General features: G+C 40.8%; 2 protein-coding genes across 2 annotated transcripts in view; one reads left to right on the forward strand and one right to left on the reverse strand.

Moving 5' to 3' along the window:
• Window positions 1-332: 332 nt before the first annotated feature.
• Window positions 333-17590, reverse strand: LOC118596565 (sentrin-specific protease 2-like). The gene is made up of 2 exons (XM_036207482.1): window positions 17526-17590; window positions 333-1974 (listed from the first exon to the last, which is right to left on the reverse strand). The coding sequence occupies exons 1-2, from the start codon at window positions 17588-17590 to the stop codon at window positions 333-335; spliced, it is 1707 nt and encodes a 568-aa protein (XP_036063375.1).
• The window catches only part of Tbca (tubulin folding cofactor A), a 63512-nt gene continuing 56249 nt past the window's right edge, over window positions 17530-24792 (forward strand). The window contains exon 1 of the mRNA XM_036206700.1: window positions 17530-17641. Within this exon, the coding sequence (XP_036062593.1) occupies window positions 17589-17641 (53 nt within the window). The 5' untranslated portion in view covers window positions 17530-17588. The remainder of the gene's footprint in view (window positions 17642-24792) is intronic.

Here is a 24792-nt window from a genome sequence, read left to right on the forward strand (position 1 = left end):
CAATTCATAAACTAAATTCAACAATAAAACAATTCATAAACTAAATCCAACATTAAAACAACTCAAAAACTAACTCCAACACTAAAACAATGTTGTTTGAACATGTGTTCTTGTGTGGGTTGAATTGCTGTTTCCAAGCTTGCAGTTGTTACTTGCAGCTACAGATGGCATTGGGCAGGACTCCCCAGGTCAGGACTACATTGAAGAGAGTGGGCTTCATTCATGTCAGGCAGCTCAGTATCTGTTTTAAATCTTTTCAACCCATCTTGCTTGAGGTATATAGAAACATCGATGGAAAAGTGCAGGGTGTCATAGCAACCAGGTAGATGTTGTTACAGTAAGTGACTATGCAGGATCTCCCATACCATCTTCTTCCTGAAGATGGGCATGTGTTGCTGAGAAAAGGTAAGTGGTTGGTCTCTAGAAATATAGTCTGCATATTTGCAAGTGAAAATTCCACAGTCACTCCCATTCAGTTGCTGAGGAATCTCCTTTGATGTCATACTGTATCGTTTCCACTCCAAAGGGTCCAGCTCAATGTTTCTTTGAGTCTTGCTCTCATTCTGTAAATATTCAAAGATGGTCTCACAAATACTCTGCCCTGTCTGTCCCATTGAATCATAGTAAACAATACTTTGTTTTCTTAGGTCGATTACTATCAGGCTCCAATGAACCTTCTGGTGAATAGGTACTAGAACAATTTCTTTTTCAAACAGTTTTATTCCTCGAGTCCATCGTTTAACAGAACAGTAGCCACCATGCTTTAGTTTAGGATAAAAGAAGGTGTTGAACACGTGGAGAGCTGGGTACCCTTTTTTGTTATTTCTCTCAACCAGAAGATTCATGTAAAAATTGATGACCTCATCATTGAGCCACTCACCATTCTTTAGTGTGTGGATATCTCCTCGAGTAATATGCAATTTGAATGCACTAGTTAAGATTTCTTCCTGGGGTCCTGGACCTAGTGCATTTCTTACTTCCTTTTCCATGTCCTCTGTAACATCAAGGACTTCATTTGTTCCTCTGCCCTTTTCCTGTTTTGTAACAGGCTTTTTCTCTGTTATAACCACTGGCTTCATGTTGGGGAGTGACCTGCTGCTGCCACTATGCAGGAAGACTTGAGCCTCTGCTCTTAGCAAGTCAGGCTCTAAGTGGTGTCCCTGTCTTCCTTCAAGGTTCACTGCATCTTTCTTCTGTGTATCAGAAGAGTTCTCTGTACACGTCTTCACTTTCAAGTCTGGTGAGACACATTCCTTTGTGGTAACAACAGTAGCTTGTTTAGGATCACACTGAGTTGTTCTGGATCCATGACTGTGCCCTTCCACACAACCTTTGATCTTCAAGGTATCCCCCAGGGTTGTGTGAACCCTCTGTGGGTCAGATTTCATATTATCACTGGGTGGAAGGTGCTGCAGTAACCTTTGGTACTTTTGCCTTAGGTAGTTTTCAGCATGTTCCTCTATGACACAACAGGGCCGCTTGAGACTCTTGTCACCATCCCCAGACTTTCTCCCAGTTACAGCCTGCTCTTGTGGACCTTTGGCCCACTCTGGGGGCTTTAGTTGTCTTAGACTTTCTTGATGGGGTTCCCATAGCTTATCCTTGCCTAGCTGTTGACTTTGAAGCTCTAGGTTTTGGTGTTCCTGAGGTATTCTCTTCCGAGTTTTGCTGGGCTCTAAAAACTCCAAATCCGTTGCACCCTCATTCTGGCATTTTGGTTTTTTACCTTGTCCTAAAGTTTCAGACTCGATCTCCGTCCCACCTTCATCCAAGTATTTCCGTTTTCGACCTTGCCCAGAAGCTTCAGGCTTCATCTCCATCCCACACTGTTTAGGTGGCCACGTGGACTCACTTCTGGATTTGTCTTTGCTGGGTGCTGGATCCCTGGTATGGTATAGCCTTCCTATTTCTAAACAAATGCAACTGTCTGTGTGACTCTGGCTGGGTATTCTTGAGCTATTGTCACCCTGATATCTGAAGAATTACTTATTCCAGTAACGGTGTAGTCCACAAGTTGTTTCAAGGTTGGAAACCTATCAGTCCAAAGGATGAAGAGTTTGGAATAGCTTTTCTTTATAAACAAGAGTTGACTTTGGACGTCAGAGTCAGTCAGAGTATGAAGACAATCAAGCTGACAACAGGAACTGATTAGTGAATAATCAAATGTTGTCAGTTCACCAGGGTCCACTGTGGGAAACCCTGTGGAGTTCTAGGACTCCTTCCTCAGAAGGGTCCCACAAGGGCTCAGTAACCAGCTAAAGACCTAGAACTTCAAAATCAGACGGATTGTCCTAGCCACTGTAAGACACCAGGCCTGAACCATGCAGCTAACACATCAGAGGCAAGTCTCACAAGTGATGCCTGACTCCGAGGTTGCCCTACCCACAGCCTTCAAGGTTCCATAGCTGATTGTGATGTGACCTGAAAGAACATAAATCAACATTCTTTGGAGGGTGGCGGCCCTGCTCCCCCCACCCCAAATGGGTTCAGGAGTTAGAAGACAGGGTTAGAGTGTTGCAAACTGATCATACACATCTCAGTTCCCTTCCAGAGAGCAGAGGGTTACCTAGATAGTCTCAGTATAATCTAGCTTGTCCTGATTAGCACATTTGTCTTTTAGGAAATTGTCCATCAGGGTCAATAATAGAAAACAAAATATAATTGCCCTTCAAAATGGCTCTTCATGATATGCTTACTAATTACAAAGAAAAAAATAGAATTTTTACAGTTATAAAACCCAGTAGGTACTGTTGTGTGACAAAAGTTTTCATAGAGAAATGAAACACATATGTCTACTCTCCCCTGATAGAGAACCCAGGACGGATCAAAATGCAGATGCCACCAAAGTCCAACTTGTTGAAGTAATAAGTTTTATTGGGGTTAATTACAGTAATATGGTTGAGGGGTTATTTACAGGAGCAGAAATGACTCAAAGACAGGTGTATCATCACAGTACACCCTCAGCATGAGTGACAGATCACAAAAGCTGGGAACCTGGAAATACTGCACACCCTGCAGCCAACTCAATAGGCTTGAGAGTGTTATTTCTGGATGCCTCAGTTGATCTAAACCTCTTTCAAGCAGCTGGCTGGTTCCTGCTTCTTCCAGGTAACTGGTCTGAAGTCGGCTCTTCTGAGAGTCTTCCTTGCTGCTCAGCTTCCTTCCATCTGAGAGGGACTCTCAGCTTTTATTGTTTATTGTGGCAAGGAGGGGTCTAATGAATCTTGTCAGTTTTAGGGACTTTCTGAGCTCTTTTGAGTTGTCTTCCTACTTAAGGAGCTTCCCATCAGGCTGGAATGTTTCAATCTTGGAGGAAACTGTTGTACAACAGGTACCAACACACCAAGGATAAGTACATTGCCATAAGAGAGTAAATAAAATCTCAGCATTGTCAATAAGATTCACTGAGAAAAAGACACATCACTACCTTGGTGACAGTCCTGCCAATAACACAAGCCCTGAACTCATCCCTAGAAAACAGGAGGAAGAATTAAATTGGAGCTGGAGTTACAGATCTGTGGTTTTTCAGTGGGTGCAGGGATCTGAATGCAGTTGCCATCATTACACAACAAATACTTTAACTACTGATATCCTCTGGCCCCCGAGCAGCTCTTTCAATCTACTTCAAAAGCACAGAGATTTTTTTATTTTTACAAAAGTGTGAGCAAAGAAGTAGAGACACATATTGTTTGTTGTTTACCACTGAAATGTAACACTTAAACTGTATATTTACACCAGTATTTTACTGTAAAGAAAAATGTACTTTTTTTTCTGTAAAAGGTTTGACTTTCTTACTATTGTTGTTTCCCCAGGTGTCATTTTATTCTTACCAGGCTTCTTTCTCTCCTTTCTAATTACACCTTGGAGATATTAGTTCATAAACAGAAAAAAAGTTCAAATTCCCACACTTACCTTTACATCGCTGAATAACCTAATGACTGGGTTCCCTTTGTAATGGTGAACAGTATGTTTAGAGGATAAATTTACTGTACTAGGCTTGTAAAAAAAAAAAAACAGGTGTTTTTAGCTTGTGTGAACCATGAAGAAGTTGCTCCTACCTTGAACATACCCTGTCTGCTTCCTGAAGATGATCTACTTCCTGGTGCAATGGGACGTAGTTTGCTTTCCCGTTGGAACCACCAGCCCTCAAATAACAACATGAGACTATTATTAGTTATGAAAGTTTGGCCTTAGCTAAGGCTTTTTTCTAACTAACTCATAACTTAATTAACCTGTTTCTGTTAATCTATGTTCCATCATGTGGCTGGATTATCTTTCCTCTGTCCTGTATGTCTGACTTGTTCTGCCTCCTGTTGGTGTTTCCCAAGCACCCAGATTCATCCTTTCACTTCTTCTCTCCCTGCTGGAAATCCTGCTATCCTCTCCTGCCTAGCTATTAGCCATTCAGATCTTTATTACACCAATCACAACAATACATCTTCACACAGTGTACAATATCCCACAACATTTCCACATTTTTATTTAAATAAAAAGGAAAAAAAATTAATTCTAACATAATAAAGCTATAAACAATAAGAACAATTATCGGATAAGAATTACATTCACAATATTCAGTTCATTTGTATTTGGCAAATTTGAAGAAAGTACTGTAATCTATCTTTGTGAGTCCAAAGTTTTAGACCTAAACCATTTTCTATCATAATTTGCATTGCCACACTAAAAATATCTTTTTAAACCTTAAAACATTTTTTAGATAAGCAACTTAAGATTTTATGTTTCTCAGCATTATAAACTATGTTAAGATGTTACTCATACGTAGATTTCTTTTCTAAATTTGGTAACAAGGAAAACTATAACTATCTAATCTTCAACCCCATCAAAGAACAGAGAAGGATATAATATTGCCTTAGTAACAGGACGTGCAAAGCAAACAACTTCCAAAACTATAGAAATGGCAAGGACAGCTAGCTGCCTGGACAGTCACTCGAGGTTCCTCTACAATAGTGGGACATCCATCTTCAGCTTATAGTCCTAGAATATCTGACAGAGTTTTCTGCAAAGCAGGAATTTTGAAGGACTGTCCTACCTTTTCTTGGTAAAGTTCAGCCATTACTTTCTTTTGTGTCCCTCTCTCCAATTTGGACAGCATACTGTCAGCAGTCAAAGCAAGGGTAGTTTCTTGGCTTCCTCTTGACTATTGTTAGTAGTCTAATGTGGGGTCATCCTTGTGGATTCCTGGGAACTTCCCTAGTACTCTGTTTCTTCCTATTCCCATGATGCCTTCATTTATCATGGTATCTCTTTCCTTGTTCTCCCACTCTGTCCCTGTTTCCTTGAACCTCCCATTCCCTTAAGTTCTTATCCCCTATCCCTTGTCCTCCATTATCCCCCCCCCTAGTTTGCTCATGTAGATCTCATCTATTTCTCCTTTGCTGGGTGATTTATGTGTCCTTCTTAGGGTCCTCCTTGTTAGCTAGCTTCTCTGGAGCAGTGAGTTGTAGTCTGATTATCCTTTGCTTTATATCTAGTATCCACTTATGAGTGAGTACATACCATGTTTGTCCTTCCGAGTCTGGGTTATCTCACTCAGGATGATATTTTCTAGTTCTGTCCATTTGCCTGCAAACCTCATGATGTCATTGTTTTTCTCTGCTGAGTAGTACTCCATTGTGTATATGTGTCACATTTTCTTTATCTATTCCTCAGTTGAGGGGTGTCTAGGTTGTTTTCAGGTTCTGGCTATTATGAATAATGCTGCTATGAACATAGTTGAGCATACATCCTTGTGGTATGATTGAGCATTCCTTGGGTATATGCCCAAGAGTGGTATAGATGGGTCTCAAGGTAGATTGAGTCCCAATTTTCTGAGAAACCACCATACTGATTCCCAAAGTGGCTGTACAAATTTGCCCTCCCACCAACAGTGGAGGAGTGTTCCCCTTGCTCCACATCCTCTCCAACATAAGCTATCTTTAGTGGTTTTGATGGTATTTCAGAGTCATTTTGTTTGCATTTCCCTGATGACTAAGGATGTAGAGCAGTTCCTTAAATATCTTCCAGCCATTTGAGATTCTTCTGTTAAGAATTCTCTGTTTAGCTGGGCAGTGGTGGCACACGCCTTTAATTCCAGCACTGGGGAGGCACAGCCAGGCAGATCTCTGTGAGTTTGAGGCCAGCCTGGGCTACAGAGTGAGTTCCAGGAAAGGCACAAAGCTACACAGAAAATCCATGTCTTGAAAAAAAAACAAAAAAACAAAAACAAAAAAGAATTCTCTGTTTAGCTCTGTAGTCCATTTTTTAATTGGACTGTTTAGTATTTTGATGTCTAGTTTCTTGAATTCTTATATATTTTGGAGATCAGCCCTCTGGCAGATGTGGGGTTGGTGAAGCTCTTTTCCCATTCTGTAGGCTGTCATTTTGTCTTATTAACTGTATAATTTGCCCTACAAAATCTTCTCAGTTTCAGGAGGTCCCATTTATTAATTGTTGCTCTCAGTGTCTGTGCTACTGGTGTTATATTTAGGAAGTGGTCTCCTTTGCCAGTGAGCTTAAGACTACTTCCTTCTTTCTCTTCTATCAAGTTCAGTGTAACTGGATTTATGTTGAGGTCTTTGATCCACTTTGTAGCAGATAGCTGTTGAAAAAAACAAGGGTTGTGACAGGGTTCTGTTTTTATCTTTATAGGGTAATAGAAATACCCATCTTTCCACAAATCATAAGGCTTTGGATATCCAGATGTCTACAACCGAAAGAAAAATGTCTATTGGTACCAATCTACATAGGGTAATATCTCACTGCCTATCATCTATATCTCTTTAACTCTAAAAAAGTTATGGTTCCTATTCAATTATATATCAAGTTGGCTTTGGAGTTTGAATTTGGCTCCCTCCTTATCTAAACCCAAGAATAATGCTAAAAAGAAAATGAAGAGATTCTGTCTCATGTCAGAAGAGCCACCTGATATGGGACAGAAGAAAACCAATAAAATGGGACTATTGTCTTCAAGATTCTATTTCTCTCCATGCTTATTTTTAATCTCTTGAAATCCTTTCTTACATGTCATGTCTTTAAATCCAAACTTTCCATTTTGATATTAATAATGTTCAAGTTTTCTACAATAAAAAACAAGTCTTTTTGAATAGCAATCTCTAAACTCTCCAAAAGGAAGATGGAGCCCCACAACGATAACTCTACCCAGTCCAGAATGATGCCATGGTACTCACAAACATTACTCAATGATCAACCTTGAACTGAAAACTCTCCAAGATAATTCCATAAGAAGATGGTTCATCATACTATACTTCTAGCCAGAATCTCAGACAACCTTACTCATTATTCTGAGACTGGCTACAGAATCTACAGTTATTGCAAGTAAGACCTAACTATCTGAGTTTTCTTACAGACCCCACAGAGATATCATTGCCTCCTTAACAACAAAAAGCAGTTCTAAGAAAATGACGCTCCCTTTCCCCAAAGGTTTCATGTTTTTCAGGGTTATGGATAATGATTATAGGATTGGGGATGGAAGAAAACATTGAACTTGGTATTCCCCTTAAGGAAAAAAAAGGCGGGGGGGATAGATACATATAGGATATTAAGCTAGATTATTGTATATACTAGTAAACTAATTTAATAAAAGATCAGCCTTAGATAAATTGCACTGCTATGGATTCTTTTTTTAAAAGATTTATTTGTTTATTATTATGATGTATACAGAAGAGGGCGCCAGATCTCATTACAGATGGTTGGAAGCCACCATGTGGTTGCTGGGAATTGAACTCAGGACCTCTGGAAGAGCAGCTGGTGCTCTTAAACTCTGAGCCATCTCTCCAGCCCCCACGGATTCTTATATATTGATACAAAAGTAAACTATTTCTATATTCTTATTTAAGATCATTTATGGGTTGGGGATTTAGCTCAGTGGTAGGGCACTTGCCTAGCAAGCGCAAGGCCCTGGGTTCAATCCTCAGCTAAAAAATAAAAATTAAAAAAAAAAGATAATTTGTATATTGATACAAATACAGATCCATATTTGTTGAAATGTACACATATTTCCACTCTTATTTGAAATGTTGGTATATTGATACAAATGTAAAATTATATTTGTCATACTGTATGTATGTTCTACCTCTGTTATGATATTTGGTATATTGATACATATTTAGGATTATTGTCATATTACATATTGCACTATACATTCCTACCTTTGCTTTAGCTATTTTGTGTATTGTCACAATTTTTTAGGTCAGGGTCCTTTTACTGTACATTTTCTTACAGACTGTTTACCCTGTTTATGTGAAGCCTTAATCCTTAGGTTATCTAGGTTGATAAGACTTACAGATTTATAATCACCTATGCTTGTCATCTTTATAATTATGTGAGTTATGTTCTCAAGACCTACAGAAACATATGTCAGATATATAGATAATCTTAAAACACTTCATAGACCTAGAGAATATGGCATTTAAAATTTTGATAATTTAGAATTCCATTGATGCCAGACATGATTGCTCCTGGCAGCACTGATCTGATCCTGAGAGAATGTTGGGCTTCTGAGAATTTTCCATTTGGAAGTTTGTTTTCTTCTTGGCACAAAATGCCCTATTGGGCAAAGAATTGCCCTTGCTGACAGTACGAATACTGTCCCTTCTGAATGAGCGGGACACAAGGAAAAGTAACTATTGAACTCTGTCAAGACAGGGCAAGATGGTCTTTCAAAATACCTGCTTCTGAAAATGGTCTGACAGATACTCTAGGCCTGTAGCCAATTTGAATGCACCAACGATACTGAGAAACTTTAGGTGCCTGTCCAGGCTGCTGGCTGTCTCTGCCTACTCTTGCAAGACTCCTGAAAGTTGCTTGTGTCCTTCTCCCATTTCTCAGGTATTATTATATTCCTTCTCAGGTCTTTGATGAGGTTGATGACTAACAGTTATAGTTACAATCTTCTTGTATCTTAGCTAGGACATATTAAATATTAGATTCAGGTTCTTCAGCATAGGACACCTTTTGAAATGATCTCTGTAATATGCCATTTACCTATGGTCCAGACTTCTCTGGGTTTTAGTATGTGTCTCTTGTTTGATGTTATTCTTATTGGTTGTAGTTCTGTCTTGTCTAGGTCATTATCCCTTATTCCTCCTGGACAGTATTTGATAATCATTCCTATTGTATAAAGTTTTGTATTAAGTTAGAACTTTGTTATTCAGACAAAAGGGGAGGTGTAGTGGGTACCTGTTACAGCTTTGACCTTAAAGCACTGCCCCTAGTGAGCACTGCCTATGACCTGTCCCTGGAGTGTGACTGAGACAGGACTCCTTAAGAGATGAGTACATGCCAGCTCTCTTGGCTCTTCATGATCCTGGATGCTGGATTGCAGACCATGTCAGAGTTCTCCAGAGAACCACACTTGACTGTACCTCCCCTCTCCCGGATCCTGTAACTGACCCCTTTATTGGTTGTAAGTAACCCTGAAATAAATCTTGTTTGACTACCAGATAAACTACGTAAAATTGCCTCGTTAATTGATGCTTCACCACTTGGACTTGAGTTTTATGCATGGGTCAGATATGGATCTACTTGCAATCTTCTACATGTTGATATCCAGTTATGCCAGCACAATTTGTTGAATGCTTTCTTTTTCCCATTGTACAGTTTTGGCTTCTTTGTCAAAAATCAGGTGTTCATAGGTGTGTGGATTAATGTCAGGGTCTTCAATTTGATTTCAGTGGTTCACATGTCAGTTTTTATGCCAGTACTAAGATGTTTTTATTACTATAGTTCTATAGTAGAGCTTGAGGTCAGGGATCATGATGCCTCCTTTATTGTATGGGATCCTTTTAGGCATCCTGGTTTTTTTGTTTTTCCATATGTAGTTGAGTATTGTTCTTTCCAAGTCTGTGAAAAATTCTGTTGGGATTTTGATGGGGATTGCACTGAATCTATAGATTGGTTTTGGTAAGACTGCCATTTTTACTATGTTAATCTTACCTATCCATGAGCATGGGAGATCTTTTCATTTTCTGATATCTTCTCCAATGTCTTTATTCAGAGACTTAAAGTTCTTATCATACAGGTCTTTCACTTGTATAGTTAGAGTTACCCCAAGGTATTTTATATTATTTGTAGCTATTGTAAAGGATGCTATTTCTCTGATTTCTTTCTCAGCCCATTTATCATTTGTATATAGGAGGACTACTGATTTTTTTTTAGTTAATCTTGTATTCTGCCATTTTACTGAAGGTGTTTATCAGTTGTAAGAGTTCCCTGGTATAATTTTTGGGGTCACTTATGTATACTATCATATCATCTGCAAATATGGAAAGCTTGACTTCTTCCTTTCCAGTTTCTATCCCCTTGACCTCCTTTTGTTGTCTTATTGCTCTAGCTAGAACATTGAGTACTATATTGAATAGATATGGGGAAAGTGGACAGCCTTGTCTTGTTCCTTATTTTGGTGGAATCGCTTTGAGTTTCTCTCCATTTAATTTGATGTTGGCCGTCAGCTTGCTGTAAATTGCCTTTTTTATGTTTAGGTATGTTCCTTGTATTCCTGATCTCTCTAGGACCTTTATCATGAAGAGGTGTTGGATTTTGTCAAAGACTTTTTCAGCATCTAATGAGATTATCATGTGGTTTTTTTTCTTTCAGTTTGTTTATATGGTGTATTACATTGACAGATTTTCATAGGTTGAATCATCCTTGCATCCCTGGGATTAAGCCTACTTGGTCATGGTGGATAATTTTTTGGTGTGTTCTTGGATTTTGTTTGCCAGTATTTTATTGAGTATTTTTGCATCAATATTCATGAGGGAGATTGGTCCGTAATTCTCTTTGTTTGTTGCATCTTTGTGTGGTTTGGGTATCAGGGTAACTGTAGCCTCATAAAAAGAGTTTGGTAATGTTCCTTCTGTTTCTATTGTGTGGAATGTCACGACCGCCTCGACCAGCAAGGAAGACGCAACCCCGAGCTCTTCTTTCAGCAGTTTACTCAGGAACCTTGAACAATCTTCTGACCCCGGGGAAAGCCCTCCCACGACCTAAATACCCCCTGGGTGGCCAACCCCAGCCTGCCACGTGGGCACTGCGGATAGGTCCAGGTTCACGGAAGCAAGCCAGATCCTAGGACTAAGCCAAATATGGAGTTGTTTACTCCCGAGAGCACTCACCATGGGGAAGGTGGGGGCAGAAGCCAGTGCCATTTTATGGGTGTGGCTGTGCGCAGCTCTCTACAGTGGAACAATTTGAAGAGTATTGGTATTAGCTCTTCTTTGAAAATCTTATAGAATTCTGCACTGAAACCATCTGGTCCTGTGCTTTTTTTTTTTTTCGTTGGGAGACTTTTAATGACTGTTTCTGTTTCCTTAGGGGTTATTGGTCTATTTAAATAGTTAATCTAGTCTTGATTTAACTTTGGAAAATTTTCCATTTCTTTCAGATTTTCCAATTTTGTGGAGTACAGGTTTTTTGTTTGTTTGGTTGTTTTTTTTGTTTTTGTTTTTGTTTTTGTTTTTCGAGACAGGGTTTCTCTGTGTAGCTTTGCGTCTTTCCTGGAACTCACTTGGTAGCCCAGGCTGGCCTCAAACTCACAGAGATCCACCTGGTTGGCTCTGCCTCCCGAGTGCTGGGATTAAAGGTGTGCGCCACCACCGCCTGGCTAAATTTTTATTTATTGATTTATTTAGGTTTTTTTTGAAACAGGGTTTCTCTGTGTAGCCCTAGCTGTTCTGGATCTTGCTCTGTAGACCAGGCTGGCCTCGAACTCAGAGATTCACCTGCCTCTGCCTCCCAAGTGCTGGAATTAAGAGCATGTGCCACCACTGCCTGGCTAAAGAGTACAGGTTTTGGGGATGGAGAGATGGCTCAGAGGTTAAGAGCACTGACTGTTCTTCCAGAGGTTCTGAGTTCAATTCCCAGCACCCACATGGTGGCTCACAACCATCTGTAATGAGATCTGGTGCCCTCTTCTGTGTATATAATAAATATAAATAAATCTTTTAAAAAAATGACCTAATGATTCTCTGGATTTCCTTATTATCTGTTGTTATGTTTCCCCTTTCATTTCTGATTTTGTTAATTTGGATGCTCTCTCTCTGCCGATTGGTTAATTTGGATAAAGGCTTGTCTATCTTGTTGATTTTTCTCAAAGAACTAATTCTTTGTTTCATTGATTCTTTATTTGTTCTCTTTGTTTCTATTTTATCGATTTCAGCCCTCAATTTGATTATTTCCTGGCATCTATTCCTCCTGAGTGAGTTTTGCTTCTCTTTGTTCCAGGGCTTTCAGGTTTGCTAGTGTGAGATTTCTCCATCTTCTTTATGTGAGCATTCAGTGCTAGGAATATTCTTAGTGCTGCTTTCATAATGTCTCATGAATTCGGGTATGTTGTTCTTTCATTTTCATTGAATTCTAGAAAATCTTTAATTTCTTTCTTTATTTCTTCCTTGACCCAGTGGTGATTCAGTTGGTCATTATTCAGTTTCCATGAGATTGTAGGCTTTCTGTAATGTTTGTTGTTGTTGAAATCTAACTTTAAGCCATGGTAGTCTGATAAAATACAGGATGTTATCTAATTGTCTTGTATCTGTTGAGATTTGCTTTGTGATTGAGCATATGGTCAGTTTTACAGAAAGTTCCCTGGGGTGCTGAGAAGAAGGTGTATTCTTTTGTGTTATGGTGGCATGTTCTGTAGATATCCATTAAGTCCATCTATTGAATCACAATGTCTGTTAGTTCCTTTATTTCATCTTGGTATATTTTCCCTGTGATAAATATGTAATGTCTTTCCCGACTTCTTTCAATTAATTTTAATTTGAAGTCTATTTTATTAGATATTAAAATAACTTCACCAGTTTGCTTCTTAAGTCTATTTGATTGGAAAGTCTTTTCCCAGCCTTTTACTCTGAGGTAGTGTCTGTCTTTGAAGTTGAGGTGTGTTTCTTGTATGTAGCAGTAGGGATGGATCCTGTTTTTGTATCTATTCTGTTGGCCTGTGTCTTTTTATAGGCGTATTGAGACCATTGATATTAATGGATATTAATGACCAGTAATTGTTAATTCCTGTTATTTTTTTGGTGGCAATGTTGTGTGTTTCCCTTCTTTAGTATTTGTTGGTATAGGATTATCTATTGCCTGTGTTTTCATGGGTGTATCTAATTTCCTTAGGTTGGATTTGTCCTTCTAGTGCTTTCTGTAGGGCTGGATTTGTGGATAGGTATTGTTTAAATCTGTTTTTTTTTTTTTTTAAATCATGGAATATTTTGTTTACTCCTTCTATGGTGATTGAGAGTTTTGCTGGGTATAATAGCCTGAGTTGGCATCCATGGTCTTTTAGTGTCTGCATAATATCTGTCTAGGACCTTCTGGCTTTCAGAGTTTCCATTGAGAAGTCAGATGTTATTGTGATGGGTCTGTCTTTATATGTTTCTTGGCCTTATTCCCTTGCAGCTCTTAATATTTTTCTTTCTGTATGTTTAGTGGTGTGCTTATTATGTGGTGAGGGAACTATTTTTGGATCTAGTCTATTTGGTGTTCTCTAAGCTTCTTATATCTTCATAGGCACTTCCTTCTTTAGGTGGGGAAAGTTTTCTTCTATGATTTTGTTGAATACATTTTTTGTGCCTTTGAGTTGGTATTCTACTTCTTCTATCCCTATTATTCTTCAGCTTGGTCTTTTCATGGTGTTCCCAATTTCCTGGATGTTTTGTATTATGATTTTGTTGGCTTAAGTGTTTTCTTTGACTGACAAATCTATTTCCTCTATCGTATCTTCAACACCAGAAATTCTCTCTTCCATCTCTTGCATTCTGTTGGTTATGCTTGCATCTGTAGTTCCTGTTCATTTACTCAGATTTTCCATGTCCAGCATTCTCTTAGTTTGTGTCTTTTTATTGTCTCTATTTCAGTTTTCAAATCTTGAACTGTTTCCTTCACCTATTTAATTGCTTTTTCTTGGCTTTCTTTAAGGGATTTTTTTTTATTTCTTCCAATTTTTTCTTTGTCTTTTCTTCAATTTAAGATAATTTTTTAAAATTTCCTCTTTAAAGGCCTCTATCATCTTCTTAAAGTCATTTTAAAGGTTGATTTCTTCAGCTTCTTCTACGTTGGGATGTTCAGGTCCTGCTGATGTAGAACCACTAGGTTCTTTCTGATGGTACCATATTGGTATTTTTGTTATTGATTGTATTTTTGCACTGGCATCTACCCATCTCTTCCTCCACTCGGTGCAAGCAGTGTCTGTGTCTGAAGAAGCCTCTCTTGGTCCAATTGATATTCTTGGTTCAATGGGAGCTCTTGGTCTAATAAGGGCTCTTGGTCCAGTTGATGCTAATGGACTTTGTGTCTCAGGGAGCAGCTCTTAGTCCAACTGGTGCTGATGGACTCTGTCTCTGTTCCCAATTGGTGCAAGGTGGGCTTATATGTCTGGTGGTCACTGGTGCCACAGGGGATGGTTGGCTTAGAGAGGGCTAGTAATCTATATTGTAACTCATAAGAACAGTGTGATTGATAATAATGGTTACTAATAATAACCTGTGGAATCACTGCTGGGTGGCAGGATCTATGTTCTACATTAATTTTCTCAGCCCTTTAGAATCTATCTCCATAGTCTACTTGTACCACCAGTGGCCAGAACAGCATCTGGCATACAATAAACCCTTAACATTCATTGAAAGCACTGTATGGTAGGCTTTTATTTGGCTAAGCTGGTTATTGAGGTTTAAGGTCAGCAGACTTGACCCATAAAGTCAATAGTGGAGAACCAGAGCCCTGCTCCTATAGCTCTCCAGAGACAGTAAACATTAGTTTTGCCATCATTTTGAGTCAACTCCAACAGAGACATGGCTGAAGAGCTTCAGGTGAACTTCCTCCATGGATTACTCAGAAAAACCTGAGAAAGTGTACCCTAGATGAGAGCCATTAAAAAACATTAATGTAAAAGGTAACTTGTCACTTATGCCATATGCTATTAGTTAGAACTGAGTCAACATCAACATATATATGGGGCGAGGGTTACACAATAGCATAAATACCAAGAGGCAGGAATCCTTGATGGTCATCTTCTGGGCTGTCTGCTACAGCTCTCACCTGCTGCCCTTACAGCTGTTCTGGCCAAAGACCAGCGCCATCAAAGCTGGGTAGACAAGCTGTGTGATGACATGGGATGAGTCACCAGGTCAGGCTGCTCAGAGTTGCAGTTAGTGAAAAGAGGAGTTAGGACTTGATCCAGGTTGGTCTGCCTCCCGAATACATAACCTTAACTAATACTATGAGCTCAAGAAATTGGGACAAGTTCATCTAATTCTCTACTGCCAATGGTGATGTCATGCTCCATATTGTTACTTTACAGCCCCAAGCACACATATAGACTACACAGACACAGATAAGCACAAACTGTCCTGGAGGGCCTGGGACTGAACACGTGCAGCAGCAGCAGCAGAGTCTTTGGGCTGCTGAATTACATACAGTAGTTAGTGATTTACAGTTAACACATAGACAAGAACTCAGAGGGATAAGGGGCAAAGGGCAGCTCCAAAGTTGAGGGTTGGGGAGAAAGAGTAGGTGTGTGTGTGTGTGTGTGTGTGTGTGTGTGTGTGTGTGTGTGTGTTTGTGTGTGTGTAAAAGGGACTCCTGAAAATTAGCACAGAACTGAGCTTGGAATGTCCGAAAACTTGGGCAAAAAGGAAAATGTGATGATTCAAATGATATTTCTCTCTGGTGCCTGAAAGGACCTGAGCAGTAGCAGAAGGTCTCAGTGCAGCATCTTTGGTGCGTGGTTTGCAATTTCCATTTTCCTCTGCAGTATTTCGCTTTGGTGACTCTGCTGCTGTGTGTTTGTCCACTCCCCCATGTTTCAGGGCCCTGCTCTGTCACTTGGGATTGTAGTGCATTGTGCCAGCCAGCTTGAGAAGAGCATTTATTGAATTTAGCGCCTGCTGTGTGCACAACACAAAAGGAGGTTTAGGAGGAAGGTTTATGAAAGAGAAGGTTCTTTCTTCTAGAATGCTTCTACTCCAGCTAAAGGGGTGAGCACAACCCTTGTAAGGAACTCAAATCAAACTGTTTTCAAATCAAATATACACGTACTACAAATTACCAATATATTTCCAGAAGGCTGCACAGGCAGGGGTCAGCCCTGGAAGACTTTCCAGTGGAGCTGGGCTTTGATCCTGGATTTACACCCAGGGTTCTGTACTAACCAAGACTGAGGGATGTTCCAGCGCCAGCCATGAAGACTAGAAGTGTATTAAGTGACAGAAAGGGTAAGGACAGTCAAGTGAAAGACAGTACCAAGGACAGTACCAATAAGGAAACAAGGGAGGCTGTGCCTGAATTCCTTGGTGTGGCAGCATGTACTTCAACAGGAAGAGGCACTAGGGCACACTGGAGGGTGCCTCATTCTATACTATAGTGATATTTTATTTGTACTGAAATGTGATTTTATTTGTATGTTAATAAAGTTGCCTTGGGGTCAGAGCAAGCCATAGCAGAAGCTGGGCGATGGTGATGCACACTTTTAATCCCAGCACTTGGGAGGCAGAGCTAGGCAGATTTCTGTGTGTTCAAGGATACAGCCAGCATGGCAACACACACCTTTAATCTCAATACCAACCATATAAGCCCTGTGCCTGCTCAGTTTGCCGCTGCTTTTTTTCCACCCTGGCAGGGGCGGCCATTCACCTAGATTCTTCCCTCCCAATAAATCCCTTGAATGAGGTTTGGGTGAAGACCTTCTTTCAATGGAGAAGGAACCTAGGCAGAGCAGAGCAAGATTGTAACACTTTCACAAGGGAAACCTTCCACTCAAAGGGGGACCTGAGTAGAACTGTAACAACTTTGCTCGGGCAGAATTGTTACATTGGAGGAACCTTTCCCTGGAGCAGGGCTGTAAGCTGTTATCCTTACAGTGACTTTGCCATATTCCTTGGCTCTTGATTGACAGAATACTTTTCCATCCCTTCTGCAATGCTTACAGACACTCTATAAACTTTGTTTCTGTTTTTTGTTTTTTCCAGAGTTTCTCCATTTAGCCCTGGCTGTCCTGGAACCCACTCTGTAGACCTGGCTGGCCTCCAACTCACAGAGATCCTCCTGCCTCTGCCTCCCATGCCACCACCTCCTGGCCCTACAAACATTTTTTAGGGAAAGGATAAAGATTTCTCTCGACTGGTTGCTTGGTATTTTATTTCCTCAAATACAGACAGCTTTCTCCATTTGACAACAGACAATGAAAACCAAAATAATCCTTGATATCAGTTTCTAGGAGGTCACACTGTCCATTAAGCAGATAATCCTGCCCAATTTCTCAGGAACAGAAAGTTTCTTAACTCAGGTTGTGGAGACTAGGGAAAAAAAAAAGTGCAACTGTGTCCAAACCAAGTGGGCTGGCTGTTCAAGAACAAGGAGACTAGGCAGAAACAGGTGGTAGGGATGCTGGGAACCTTCAGCACTGGATGGAGCAATTTAGAGAAAGTCAGGGATTGTGGTAGGTTCAGGCAGGGAGGCGTGGCAGGGCCGGGCTCCAGTTTGCGCAAGCGCGCACCCCTCGACGCCACGCCCACCCCCACCGCTCCTTCTGCGCCGGCGCGCCGCGCAGCCCCGCCCCTCCTTCCTGCGGCGCTCTAGGGACCATGGCCGATCCTCGCGTGAGGCAGATCAAGATCAAGACCGGCGTGGTGAAGCGGTAAGGAACGGCCCGCGGCGCCGCGGCCTGTGCCCGCTCTTCTCTGCTCTCCGCCCGGGAGGTCGGGCGGAGCGTAGGCCCCAGGCAGGCGCGGCGCCCAGGCCTCGGCGGGCGGGACGAGAGGGGCCGCACCGGTCTGGGCCGGCGCTGGCTGGGAGCCGCCCTCGGCGCTGGCCCGGCCGCCCTCCGTGCGGGGCTCGGGGCGACCGCGGTGCTGCTCCGGCCGTCCTGTGTGCGGGGCTCGGAGCCGCCCTCGGTTCCCGGCGGGCCGGGAGGAGGACGGTGGCCTGCGGCTGGAGGGCCTTGGCCTGCGCGCGCCGGGCGGCGGCTCGCTGAACTTGGCTGGGAGGAGGCGGAGCCCACCCTGGCCTGGCCGCAGGTGGACAGCGCTCAAGTTTTGGGGACGCTGAGAGCGCCGGCCTCACCCGGCGGGGACGGTGGCGGAGCCCTGTGCGCTGACACGCCTGACTCCCAGACTTTGGGAACTGGGGCGGAAACTTGAGTACCTCGGTAAACTTCTTCCCTGAAGCCCGCCCCAGAGCTGTGGGGTGCCGCCTCCCATGAGTAGGCGCGTCTTGTGATTTGCCTTTATTCCCGACTGCTAGTACATACTTAGGGGCTCATTAGAACTATTTTTGTTTAGATCCAAGGTGATCCAACTGTGAAGCATTCCAAGAGAAAAGATGCACAGCCTCCTTACGAGGCAGGTCATTTCTACAGTGGGAATAGCTTTTTCCTGTCGACCCGTCTCTCTGCCGTTTATGATATTCCCATCAGAGAGAGGGGGGACGGCAACCTGGTGAAGGAAAATCACTTTTTGAGATACTGCCCCAGAGTTGTACTACTTCACACAGTACTTTGGAAGCTTTTATTACGAAGGCAGCTAGGAGATGGTATGATTGGTAGGAAGTGCACAGCTGGCACTGATTTGTTGCTGACCTCAAATCTTTTGTTTGGTTTTGGTTTTTTGAGACAGGGTTTCTCTGTGTAGCCTTGGCTGTCCTGGATCTCGCTCTGTAGACCAAGTTGGCCCCGAACTCCCAGAGACCCGCCTTTCTCTCACTGCCTTCCAAGTGCTGGGATTAAGGGCAGTGCACCACCACCACCTGGCTCCACTTCACATCTTGATTCTGTCATTGATTTATTTATTCTGGAACATATCACGTTGCACTGTGCCTCTTTTATTGAATTTGTAAGGGAGAGTCTAAATTACCCATGTATTCACTTATTGAAAAGAAATGTCTGCTATGCTGTTTGATATAGCATGTGGCAAGTAAATAGTGGCTGGTGTGATTGATACACGATAAACGTTTTCTTGATCAGGAACATGTTTAATGAAGTTTACAAAATCTAAATTGTATCTAAAGTCATACTTCAGGTTAGTAACAGAGCAAGCAAAGGAAAGAAGGTTTCTGATTACAACTGGGATGTTGTGGGTAGAGCATCAGAACTTGGGATAACGGAGGGGAGTATGAGGCATATAACCCAAAATACAAATAATCCACACCATCCTTCAGCCCACAATTGTGCTTTCTTTAGCCGGACTTCCTTTGTGTCATTTGCCTTAGCATATTGTCTATTTGGCTGAAAGGAACCAGGGTGTGTGAGAGAATGCTTTAAAATAGATATCATGGGAAATGGTTTGTAATGTCTTCCCATTAATTGATATGTCTTTGATAGTTATCACCCTTGTGGTCTGTATATTGTTCTATAAGTTTATTCAGTTTAAGTAGTTATATCCTTACAATACATGTGAGTAAGAACTAAGTTGTGGGGTTTTCACAGATTCTCAGATGCTTACATAAACTGCCTGTAAGTAGGTAGAGTTTGGATTGCAGTCTAACAGGGCATTACCAAAGTTTAATTTGGGTATTCATATTTCAGTGAATTTTCATGAAACTTTTTCATAATTTACCATAGCCTCAAATTGCTTATAGAAGTTAATGACCGTGTATATCATATGTTTCTGTGGTGGTGGCTCTTTTGTTGACATTTTGGTGTATCATTTCCTCTTACATACTGTAAAACTAAGACATATACTTTTAAACTTAAAATTTGTATTTCAGCTGTTGATTGCTCATATTTTGGCTTGCTGTATAAAGTCTACATCCACAAATATTACTTCCCTATTTTCCCTAAGAACTTATTTTGCTGTGATTCTGTCTTCTGTGTTAATATACTAAGGTGGAATTCTACATTTTACCTCACCCAAAGGGGAGTATGGATGAGGCAGACATTAATCGTTGGGGAAGAATGATCATAGGCCTTTTATAATAAAAAGCAGTTAAAAGAGAAATTGTTTTTCCCTTCAAATTTAGTTTCAAAGACTTCTTAATCAGCTTCATGATTCAAGAATGTTCTTGGTTTTGTGAAAAGGATTCTTGCTCATGAGGTTTGCTGTATTTTTTGAAATTGCATTCATTTACTTACTGTGTGCTATGGCACAGGTATGAAGATGATAGAACACTTTTCAGGAGTCTGTTCTCTCTTCCTACCCTGTGGGGCCTAGAGATCAAACTCAGATTGTCAGGCTTGACAGCAAGCACCTCGTATCTGCTGAGACAGCCCATCCGACCTGGACAGACTTTTTTTTTTTAAAGATTAGTCTCAAAACCAGCTTCTATTACCAAACTCTTTGTAGCCAGTTGTCCATTTCCTGTAATTCCTTTCACTTCAGAAGCATAAACTTTATTGGAAGAAGTGGTGTAAAGTCATCATTCATAACCCAGTTGGTTTTGTTTTTCCTTTCAAACTTGAGAGCCACTAGAATTTATATTCTAGGTTTCTGTCCTAGAGTCATTTTGGATAGATGATAATGTGAAGTTTAATAAAATCTGCTGCAGCATTTGTGATTCAGAAGTCCCCAACGTGGGGATTTAGGAGGGAGTCTAGACATAAAGATTGAGAGTTAAGGGAGTATGGAAACAGGTAGTTAATAGGTGGTGGTAGGCATCAGGGAGATATTGCAGTGGTACAAGATGGCCACCTGACTATGGTGGCCAATGGTGGCAGCAGTCTAGTGGGTAGTGACCTGGCCTGTATGTTACGTGGAAGTAGAAGTGAGTTTCATTGATAGTGCTTTAGCTGGTGTCTTAGTCACTGTTGCTGTGAAGAGACGCCATGACCAAGGCAACTTAGAAAAGGAAGTGTTTCACTGGGGCTTTGTTTACAGTTTCAGAGGGTGCATCTGTGACCATCCTGGTGGGAGCATGGCCGCAGGCAGATGGGAATGGTGCTAGTGCAGTAGCTGAGGGCTTAAGTCTTATTCTCAAGTTGAAGGCAGAGAGAGCCAGAGATTGGGCCTGTTATGGGCTATGAGACCTCAAAGCCCACCCTGAGAGACATATCCCCTCATACAAGGCCCCAAATCGCTCCACTGAGGGACCAAACATTCAGATATGTACACAGGGGCCCCTTCTCATTCAAACCGACACAAGTGGAAAATAGTAAGAGCTTCCTGGTGCCCTCCTTCCAGAGAAATGTTACCTGGACAATAACAAGTTAGAGGGGAGAGTAAGTCACTAGGAGCAGGAAAGAGTCTGTTTACTAAGAATGTGGACAGCACTGAGGCTGACCTGGCACTGAACCTCTGATGAAGAGAGGGCCTTAAATATGCCCTCTCGGTTGCAAGGATTTTTCTCTTTTTAGGATTAATTTAGGCTGTGGAAATAGACAATGTGCACTAGATAGGGGCAATTAAATGACATTTTTCTGAGCAATCAACTTTGTTAACATGTAACTCAGTACAGATTGACCATCCCTAACTGGAAAATCTGAAATTCGAAATGTTTAGAAATCCAAAACTTTTTGAGTGCTGATGTGACATTGAACATGTTCAGATTTTGGAGCACTTTGATTTTGGAGTTTCGGACATTCAGCTGATAAAGTTTATACAAACATTCCAAAATCTGAAAAACTCTGAAATATGAAACATATTTGGTCCCAAGCATTTCAGTTAAGTGATACATGGGCAATAGTGGCATTGTTAGTAGATTTGATCTGTGTGTTAGTTACTTTTTTGGTGTTGTGCTAAGCACCACTAGCAAAAGTAATTTAAATAGGACAGGGTTTATTTCATCTTTAACCTCCAGGTAACAGGCCCACACTAAGGGAAGCCGAGGCAGGAACGGAAGCAGAGACCATGGAAGAGGACTGCTGTGTTTTCCAGGGCTTGTGCAATCTGCTTTCATATTCAGTCCAGGACCACCTCCTGCCCAGGGCTTGGTGTTCTCATATCAATCATTAATCAAGAAAGTACCAGTAGGTCCATCCGATGGAGACAGTTCCTTGGCTGAGTGTCCCTCTTTCTGGTGACTTTAATGTATCAAGTTAATAAACTAACTAGCACAGTCTGGCTGGCTCTTTTAAAAAGATTTAGATTTTTTTTTTCTCAGATTACAATATTCATAGGTATCTGTGATATGTCACAGCTAGTCTGGCTACTCTTGTAGAAAATGACCAAATAATATTCCTAATTTTCTTCCTCAGTACAGATCTGTGACATTACTATCATCTATCTGGTTCTGTCCATTGATGTGTAAGTGGCATCAGTTGTCCTGATTTTCTTGGACTGGAGTTTTCTAGGATGTGGAACATTCTCTTAAAACTGGAGACATCCAGATACACTAAGATGATTGATCATCTGTGCACCTAGCTTCTGGATCTCTATTTGTCTGTGCTATAATTTATTTGGAGGCTGTTGGTGGTGCACCTGTATGCTGTCAACCTCTATACATCAGGCCTTACTTAATTTCAAACGTTGTGACATAAATACAAATCCTTGCCATAGCCGCTTTTTTCCCTGTACTGGTTATTTAGAAAATATTTTCACTTACGTAGAGGAAAATTTGGACTTATTTTCTTAACTCTGTGAGTCAAGATGTGGTATTTTAGCTAAGTGATTTTTGTCTACTCTACATTTCCAGATGGGATATGTGTTTATAAAATAAGTTTGTTACTAGACATGTGGTAAATTCAAGAAATTCTACAAGAAAAAAATTTTAATCCATTAAATTTAGAAGGTGACCTTTGATTTTAAAGCCAACTTTTAGTAATGCCGGATAGCTAGCCCACTGGTGGGTGAATTAATTGATTAAAAATACTTTATTAAATGAGCCTTTTTATAGCCATTTTAGATTGGTAATAGCTTCAAACCCAGTGTGAACCAAGAATGTTGAAGTATTAGAGATCTCACCGCCATCGCCCTGTAGTTCTCTGAGTAAATGGAAGCGGCTCCAGTAGATTAGAATGAGGCTGGGACAGTTCACGCTGCAACTGTGTTCTTTTAACACTCTTGTTTAAATGCGGCGGACACACCATGATTACAGACCTGCAAGCCTTTTTATAGAATTTTACACCAGGAACCTATGAGGGCATTATATGGATTTTTTTTTTATTAATAAAGCAGTGTTCCCAAACGGTGCCATCTTCCCATGTTTGCATATACTGACATTTATGTACAAGAGTGTGTTGTCTCTTTACATTCACACATAATACATTATATAGCAGAATCTGGAAACAATGTAAGTAAAACCCTTATTTAGTTTAATATATATTGTAGTGGCATAAGAAGTGAAAAGTATACATAGTTAAGTAGACAAAAAGGTTTTCTTGCTAAGCGTTGGCTTCTGGTACAGTTCCTGTGTTTATAATAATGATGGATGGAAGTGTAATGGGCATTGTGTGGGCAAGGTTAAAGACAGCTTTGTAAATGACCTTGGAAGCTTTGGTAGCTTGTCTTTCCCTTTTTGTTCCTTTGTACCACACCTCTTTGGTTGGAGTTAAAGCTAACCAGAATGGATGGTGTCTTACTTTAAAATTTATCCAGCCACTTTTGGAAGTTTTGTAATCAGTTCTCCAAAGTCATAGTCAGAGGCAGTGTCAAAGTGAAATGCAGGTGGTCAGCTCGTCATTTACTTCTGCCAGCTACTTGGCAAGCAGGAGCCATGTACCCTGCAGCCATATGTCTCTTCAAGCTGGAAAGGGAAAAGCCAAGGCGCTCAGGATCATCATTTTCCTATCACAGAATATGTTCTGCAAATTGGGTTGCAAAGTGAAGGATATTTTACTCTTTCTCTCTTGATTGCTCATTCCTCTCCCTGTTTGTATCTGTGCACACACGTACACACACACACACACACACACACACACACACACACACACTGGCTGTTTTCATTGTGCATGTTATTTGGTAGAAATGTTGAAACTCTGTAGTAAGGTTGCAAAATTATGCTAATAGAAGCATCTAGACTATAGATGCTTAGGTGTGTGACCTTTCTATTCCGGTTTGAACATTTTAACTATATTTATGGAACATCATAGTGTCTTGTTAGGATGCTGTTAAGTACCTAGAGAGCTCTGTTTTTGTTTTTTGTTTTTTCTCTTGATATTTTGTTATGGATGTGGCTGATTCACAGAACACTTATTTAGCAGCCTCTCAGAATTTCTTACTGCCTTTAAAGCATCTGATACAGTGTTAAAACCTATTAGTACTCAATGAAAGTTCTTTGCAATGAACAAATGAATGATGCTTCCCCTGTAACACTTTTAAACTTGATCTAATCAGTAATTGAAAACCACTGAAATAATGGTATGACTGCATAATAATTGCTCTAGTTATTTCTGTTTGTGGGAATTAAGCAGACAGAACCCCAGATTCCACTCGCTACATATCACATCTGTGACCTTAGGAAAGTTACTTAGCCTTTGAAAGCCCCATTTTTCCTAGCTGAAAAATGGAACTTATGGTAATATTTTTTCATGTTGTTATTAAGAAAATTAAATAAGGTAACTATGTAAATCACTTAGCTCAAATACCTGATATGTAGCAAATGATCAGTATATGTTAACTGCTGTCATTAACATCTGTCTTGGTATGTGCTGCTGTATAAAAACAATCTGAGATTAAGCAATTTACAAATAATAGAAATGTATTCTTCACAGGAGGCCCAGGGTCTTTTTGACATCAAGGTGATACCTTGAGTGCTTTGACAAGCAGGACAAGGAAGGGCCCAGCCCTGTGTGAGTCTCTTTAGGAGACTCTTTACAAGAGAAGAACATTCATGTCTGACCAGAGCTCCATTTCTTCATACTTGTATTGGTGATTGGTGATTCTTTTCTACAGGAATTTTGGAAGGACATAAACAAACCAT

The sequence above is a fragment of the Onychomys torridus genome, chromosome 15 (assembly GCF_903995425.1).
Source record: "Onychomys torridus chromosome 15, mOncTor1.1, whole genome shotgun sequence".
In the NCBI taxonomy this organism is placed as follows: Eukaryota; Metazoa; Chordata; class Mammalia; order Rodentia; family Cricetidae; genus Onychomys; species Onychomys torridus.